Consider the following 8,118-nt stretch of genomic DNA (forward strand, 5'->3'; position numbering starts at 1 on the left):
ATAACACCAGTCGGAACCCAGAAAACGGTTGCCATCACTTTACCGGCAGAGGGTGTGACCTTAAACTTCTTCCTCGTCGTTGATCCAGCGTGTTTCCACTCCACCGTGGCTCTTTTAGACGTGGGGATGAAGTGAGAAGCCATGTTTCAACACCGGTAACGATGCGATCAATGCCGTCTGAATAGTATCGCTGAAGAAATGTGAGACTGCACATCATTCGAGTGACCTTATGCTCCGGGGACAACGCACGTGGAACCCAGCGGGTACAAACTTTGGAATATCACAACTCCTCGGTTACGATACGCTGAACGTTACCATAACTCAGGTCCAATTCTGACGCAATCTCACGCACGGTTACTCGTCGATCCCTTTGGATGATTTCTTCAACACGTGCCGTGTTGATATCCGTCCTTGAAGAACTTGGACGGCTGCTCGCTTCCATATTGCGGTTTTCCACATGCTCCCTGCCCGCTTGATAAGAACGACACCATTTCGCTACCTGTTGTCTACTCATTGCTTTGTCCCCGTATATCTCAACGATTTGTCTGTGAATTTCAGATGCGGCCACATTCTTGGCCCATAAGAATCGAATTACGGCTCGCACCTCTATGCGAGACCACTTTTCTAGACGTCGTGCCATTACTGTCGCTCTTAAGTGTCTGCGTACTGACGCTACTTACTCGTAGAACCGCTGTAGGACAACTAGCGCCATCTGTCAACCACTCTGGATGGAAGTATTCGCTCCACAATTATTACGTTTCAAATGCTTCTGCTTGTAACTTTTTTTTTTTTTTGATCAACCTACGTACATTTTAAATTGGAAGATTTATCATTTAGGTATTACCAAAACCATGCTGTTTTGTATTAGCTCAGAAATACTTGGCGACAGAGCAGAATCTTGGCTAATAGCTCATGTGCCATCAGAATTGGCGCTGAAATATATTCTGTGAGAAACTTGATTTTTGTTGTACATTCGAAGTTACGATTCATATGTTACCCTGTAAGGTGAAACCTAGCGCCAGAGAGTCGCTATGGAAAATAAATGTATTGAAAGTTTGAGTGTGTTATTTTCTGTAATCTGTGTGGTGTTATTTTATTGTGATATATAGCTATCGACGGGAGATATAATAATTCACATGCTATCTACGCAGAAACAAATTTCTAACATTAGAACATAGAACCACTTATTTAAATATTCCATAATTCAATACAAAAAATATATTTATATAAACTCAGTCTTCACATAAGCCACTTTTTATGCAAAATACATATAAGTGCATGATATAAATGTGGTACGTAAAATTTTCTAATATACCGTATTGCAAGTACACAGTACAGAATTTTAATTGAAGTATTTCTATGATAAAGCAAAATGCAATTTTTGTACAGCCCCAGTTTCACTTAATTAGATAAATCACATACAGGATGAAGAAACAATACAAACCATTATAATCACATCATACCAAGAAATGCTGAAATCAAACATTATGCACTTTTATATGTTAGGCACAATGTTGATGAATCTCGAAATGATATTTAAGGGTGATCAAGCCTTAAACTAATGATTATGTTCACACAATCGAGAAATCAACAAAAGACACATAACAATAAATTTCAAACAATATTAATTAAACATATTGCATAACTTGTAATAATGTTCTATGATAGTACAAAAAAATGAATGAAAGAAATAAGTGTACTGTCTATTTCTACGATCATATTGATGTATAACGAGAAGTGGGAGATGGATGTTGAACCTAGTGGGAGAATCTTTTAGAAGCCAAACGAAGGCAATTGATGGCTGAGAAAAAATCATTATCAAATGCACAAATAACATAATTTACATCATTTACTTTAGAAGAAATAACACAAAAAGTTTTCGAAAACCTATGCTGGAATGTAACCTTAGACTTCACATACGCTATATCATTAACAATGAATGATCTTAATAAGCATTTTTCATTTGACAAGTATTCAGTTCTATTTGCTTTATTCCAATATCCCATAGGCATGCTCATAACTTAGTTTTAGCTGTGTTAAAAGATCACACAAATGATGTGATTTATCCAACTGAATGGCCTTGGATCAGGATTAAACATATTAAAAGGTAGCGATAAATGTCTTCCAAAATGCAGAATATTAGGAGAATAACCAGTTGAAGGATGAACAGTACCATTGTAAATATTTTGATGGATAAGCAATGCATTTTCAAATGGAAACCTTTCTTATGAAGTATAAGCAAAGAGCTCTTGATGCAGGCATTACCACGTTCATTTTGTGCATTATACTCAGGTCTCTGAGGAATACAGTGTGATAATTTAATATCCAAGGATTTGGTAATCGATTCAAACACCAGTCAAGTGTATTGTGTGCCTAAATCAATTAAGATAATTTCTGGTCTTCCAGGTATATATATTGTAATAAATGTACTGTAACAGTTTCAGCAGTGAGAATTTTGAGAAGTCATAAAAGAAGATGTTCGAAAAATGATCTAGACTAGTGAGATTATGTCCACAATTTCGTACAAGACCACCAATATATATGGAAATAAGTCATTTGGATATTTACGTATTCTGATAGCTTTGAATGGAGTCTGTTTAGGAGTGAAAGATTTGTATTTGTTACATAAATGATACGGGAGGACAAAATTATTTGTGTCATTATACATACCCTTCGAAAAGAATCTTTCGATAAGATTTCATACGTTTTCTGAACTCCAAGATGGGATATATGAGAACTTTCTCATATTCACAGGATTTCAATGCTAGTGGGACAATAACTAATTCAGCATTATTTCATTTATTCAAAAAAAAACATAAGAAGCTTATTGAATTATTTATGAAGAAATTATGTACTTTTGCTGAATTAAGCTAGGAAGGATTTTTCAAAATGTTGGTAATTGCTGATTCACCTGGATCTAAAGTGAATTTTCGTTTCTAATAAGCATTGCAGTCTAATGATATAGTATGACAATAATTCCAAGGACATAAATTTCATGTGACCTCATCAGATATTCACCACATTTCAGGGAGGGGGAAGAAGGAAGAAAAATTAATATGTGGATAAATAAAAATTCTAGTATCACGGTGCCAGCCTCATATAAAATAATGATCATTATGGAACTAACAGTCTGGAAAGAGCTTGAGTATAACCAGTACCTCCTACATACAAAGCCAAGGCTCTAGGGTTGCTTGAACGCTCTGACGTCACGAAAGTCGTCTTTCCACTTTGTCAACACCTGCCTCGTGCTCTGGTAGCATAGTGAACCGACTGTTGTTTGAAAGTGAATTAGAATATTTTACATTTGCGAATTATTTTATTTTTTTTACTATGCCACACAAATGCTGTGTTTCAACATGCAAAGGAAACTACAAGAACGGCCCGAAGGTGGCCGTATTTAGTTTTTCTTGCGTATGAAAAGCTAAAAAAGAAATGGATGTGTAACTGCAAACGACAAGATGGATTCCAGCCAACCAAACATTCAAAGGTAAACATGCATTCCATGTTTAAATTAGAAAATTCCTGAAAGATTAATGCTATTGAAACATAAGTGACTTGAAAATGTTAAACAAAAAATTCCGACTGCAAGGGAAATAATATACTAAAATTCTCTCGCATTCAACCAAAGCAAATAAAACGAACTTTTATATTATCGTTTCATTACTTTCCATACAAGCATGGTTATGTATTTATTTAATAGGCTGAAATTCCTTTTATACACATTATAAATGAGAATTATAAACTTTTAATTAATTTATATTTCCCCAGGACCATCGAGACTTTTTAACATGTACATTGGTCTGTGATTCATTAATCTTGCAGGAATTTTCATTTATGTAATACAGAGCTTATGTTGAATTTTAAAGTAATTATAAAATAAATCCTTTTCTCAATAAGTATTCAATATAAAATCCACCTATCTTATAATGTTCATATAATTTTGATTTATTAGATAAGCATACAAAATGTATCAATATTAAAGACGTTAATTTAAAATTGTTTTAGATTTAAATATCTAACTGTTTGGTATATTATTAATTGCTCTGATTTAGATTAAGTCCCATTATACCTTTTATATATTTTTTCTTTTTACAGTTGAATGTATGCAATACCCTATTATATTTTAGGAGCATTTGAGAATGCATTTTGCTCATAGATCATGTAAACAGGAAATTAATGCTAACGATGCAATGTTCTAAATTTTACTAATTGAAAAAAACCGTTAAAAAATTAAGAATTATAAGTAAAAGAAAAACATATAAATTGAATCGTCTGCGTAAAGTACTAGTGTAGTGAGGGGGTTGTGAGGGATGTCGTTCGTATAAATTGAAAATAAAGTGGGTGAAAGTAAGCTTCCCTGTAGCAAGCAGCAAGGGTTGCTTTACTAGTAGAGTGGGTATTGTTATAACGAACGACAAAGTGTCTATCGTAAAGATAGGAATTGATGATGTTTATGACGTAATCTGGAAAACCCAGAGTGATTAGTTTGTAACTGAGGCCCTGTAACCATACACAATTAAAAGCTTTCGATATATCGAGGAAGAGAACTCCGGTGATTAACTTTTTCTGAAATCCATCAGCGATCAACTCCTTAACTCTGTATAGCTGATGTGTGGTGGAGTGTTTCCGTCTAAATCCATACTGCTCTTGAATTAAGATTTTATTTTCCTGCAGAAAATCATGAATTCTTGCCAGGATAACAGCTTCTGCAATCTTGCTTAAAGTCGATAAGAGACTTATCGGTTTGTATGAGGCAGCGCAGGTTGGATCTTTACCCGGCTTCAAGATCGGGGCGATAATAGCTGTCTTCCAATTGGTCGGGAAGTGCTGTACTTTGATCATAATATTGATGATTTTCGTGAACTTGCAGAGCATCTTGGGTCCCATTTCTTTTATCATTTTATTGCTTATTTATCCAATCCTGGACTTTCACGATTTTTTCTCTTCTCGATATAACTACTAACTTCTGAAGGGATAATTAAGGGTGTGTTGTTTGTGTGTGTTCTTGATTGGAATTGTGTGTTGAGGGAGAAACTAAGTGTTCTGTTTGTGGGTGAGAGATGTTGTGTGTGCGAAATTGAGAAGCATAGTTTTCTGCAATAGACTCAGCTTTCTCAAAATCAGTGTATGCGATCCCGTTGGGGCCGTTAATGGGGGGAATATTGGTATTGTGTCTCTTAAATTTAGAAAGCGCATTCCAGATCGAATTATCATCCGCTGAAAGCGATACTAAATGTCTGGCCCAGTCGAGTTGTGCATGTTTTTTTAATAAAGTCCTGACTTGTTGATTTAGCTGGTTCAGTAATGTTTTATCAGAAGGACATCTGAATTTTTGCCACTGTTTGCGTGCATGGTTCCTTCTTCTAATCAGTTCTCTTATGTCACTGTATTTATACCTCTTATCCTCTCTTGCAATCTTGCTGTTTTTGAGTAATGCATCATGCAACTCTTCAGTGAATTCTTCTGTTGCCGTTTAAAGTGGATTGAATGGCTGTATCCTTTTTCAAATTATTGCCACCAAATATTATCGCTTTGTATTATTCTTAAAGAAATTTAATAACGAAGCATCTACATGTAGCAACACTGTTTGAAATAAAATATTTTCCTCTCCAACACACGAGATTATTGCCATTTGGGAATGTAAGATTTTTATCTTTTAGTATCGAATATTTTCTGATTTTCTGAATTGAATTTTATATGGCCTAAATGCAAAGAACGTGATATTTAATAAAGTTTATAATAGAAACAGGAAAAGAAAATTTAACATTGATATGATGAAAAAGAAAAGAGTGAAAAAATAGAAAAATGTATGCTAACATTTAACACTACATCGGGAATTCTAAACATATCCTGCTGTTAAGCTTTTAAAAAATTTCTGGTTGTGTTGTTGAACTGTATGTGGTGCAAATGCAAAGAAAACTACGCTTAATAATAATGCTAAAAAAAAAAGAAAAAAATGTTAGTAGAAGTGAGCGCAAGAGCAGACTGGTAGACTGCGAGGTCAGCGAGAGTGTAAAAAACCCTGATAAACTCTTGCTTGGGTCCACCTGCAGCTGAGTGGCAAAGTTGCTGAACACTGATCATACAGTTCGGGGTTTTTCCCAAATGTAGACAAGCCAAATTCCTTTAAAGTGTCCTCCAAGAAGGCATCCCTTCTCTTAGGCAGATAGCCCTTGAGTGCTTTTCCATGATTAAATAAAATAAAACCCTTTTGGGTGACCGTCAAAATTTGTATTCTTCCAGATTTTTTTTTTTTTTTTTAGTCGGTAATCTTTAGCGTACACATTATACGCTTAGATTAGATAAGATTAGACTTATAAGGTCTATGCATGTGTTTAAAAGGATGGCAAAATGCTTATCATTTTGTAATTTTTTTAACTTTAATGCGTGTTTATTTATTTATTATTTTTTTGCATTGAAAGGTGTGTGAACTTCACTTCAAACAACATGATGTTCTGAGACAAACTGAATTCTTTGATGAAAAAACTGGAAAGAAGGTAATTGTACCACTTTCATATCCTCGTTTAAAAAATGGAGCAATTCCAAGTCTGTTTCCTGATGCTCCGAGTCATGTTAGCTCCAATGTTTCATCAAGGGAATCACCAGAGCTTAAAAGACTTAAAGAGAAAGAGATGCACTTGAAAAAGCAGTACGTAGCAGTACTTTCGTCTTAAGGGAATAACAGCGATAAGTGGCTTCATGTGGCAACCATGCTGTCTGTAGATAAGGACGACTTTAGTGACGTAGTGTCAGCCGTGCCGTGGCTTTGTATGTAGGAGGTACTGGTATAACCCCATTTCTTCGCCAACGGTAAATATCGCCAAAACTCTCGCCAATCTGTAACACTGTGGTCTGGCAAACTAATGTAAGTAGCAGAATTGAATTTTCACATCGTTAAACACTCTGCTTTTATTTTTATTATTATTAGATTTCCAGTGTTATTAAAATGGCAAGCAGATAATAAGATTTGATAACTGTAGCATTTTACTGTAAGACTAGCATTTTATCAATGTTTAAAACAGGTATTTTGAAATTTTTATGTGTTAAAAAAAATTTGTTGAAAATTTAGATATTTCTTAATTTTTTTTATGAAATGTATTTCAGTTTTTTTTTTTTTTTTTTTTTTTTTTTTGAAGAGGAAGATGGAATTCCAATCAACTTATTTACATTTTTGGAATCATTTTTTTTTTCAATTTCTGGATTTGAAAGTATGGGAGAAATTATTCAATGACTAACAAATTATTTGATTCAAATCCTTCAAATTATTTAACCTTATGCAATAACCATTCTTGAGAGTGAAATTTCCATTAAATTTAATTCACTTAAATTTTTATACTCCCTAATTTTATGACAAATTTTCTGATGTGGCAAAATTATTTTTGAAGAGCATCCAATAAATTTCAGTATATTTTATCCTTGAGAAAGCACACATATGCACACCAAAAAAGACCACTTACCTTGATTTCCATCATAAAATTATTTCCTGAATGTAAATTTAGAAAACATATAATCATACATGTTAAAAATTTATTGATAAGGTCTTCACAGTGCTAACATATACACAAATACAAATACTTATTAATGAAACTTTTGAATAAGAAAGCAAAAGTCACCATTCAATTTCACGAAAAATTTCTAAAAATTTTCTGACTATGTCCAATTCTTTTGCTGCACGTCACAATTCCTGTTATATTGGGGTAGCTATGTTTTAATGTGCCGCCATGTACCTTCAATTTTATTTGTGTGTGCTCCTCGAGAAATTCCACGTCTCTATTTTTCTAGCAGCACAGAATCCTGTAAAAAATATTTCATTAAGTATATATAAATATCAGAATTCAGTTACATACAAAATAAAAATATACTTGTTGCATGTAATTTTTTTACATTGATGCAAATTTAATTTGAATATTGTAATGTCAAATTAAAATTTAACCGCTGCATGTAACACTTGAACAGTTCTACAAATTCAAATTTAAATTTAAAATCCTTGTGCATAATGGTTCTCACTCTGCACTGTAACAAGATTTAAATCTTAATTTTTAATAGCCATTCATTCATGTGATCAGGTGGCATGATTTCATATTCATAACTTATTTAATATGCTGAATTTATCTCACA

At 33.6% G+C, this 8,118-nt stretch overlaps 1 protein-coding gene across 1 annotated transcript; it reads right to left on the reverse strand.

Moving 5' to 3' along the window:
- Positions 1–280: 280 nt before the first annotated feature.
- LOC146999322 (protein GVQW3-like) lies at positions 281–640 on the reverse strand. Its single transcript, XM_085819665.1, has one exon. The coding sequence runs from the start codon at positions 638–640 to the stop codon at positions 281–283; it is 360 nt and encodes a 119-aa protein (XP_085675791.1).
- Positions 641–8,118: the final 7,478 nt, after the last annotated feature.

Source organism: Stegodyphus dumicola, chromosome 1 (genome assembly GCF_044657685.1).
Source record: "Stegodyphus dumicola isolate Sdum_Otavi_A_Nest chromosome 1, ASM4465768v1".
NCBI lineage: Eukaryota > Metazoa > Arthropoda > Arachnida > Araneae > Eresidae > Stegodyphus > Stegodyphus dumicola.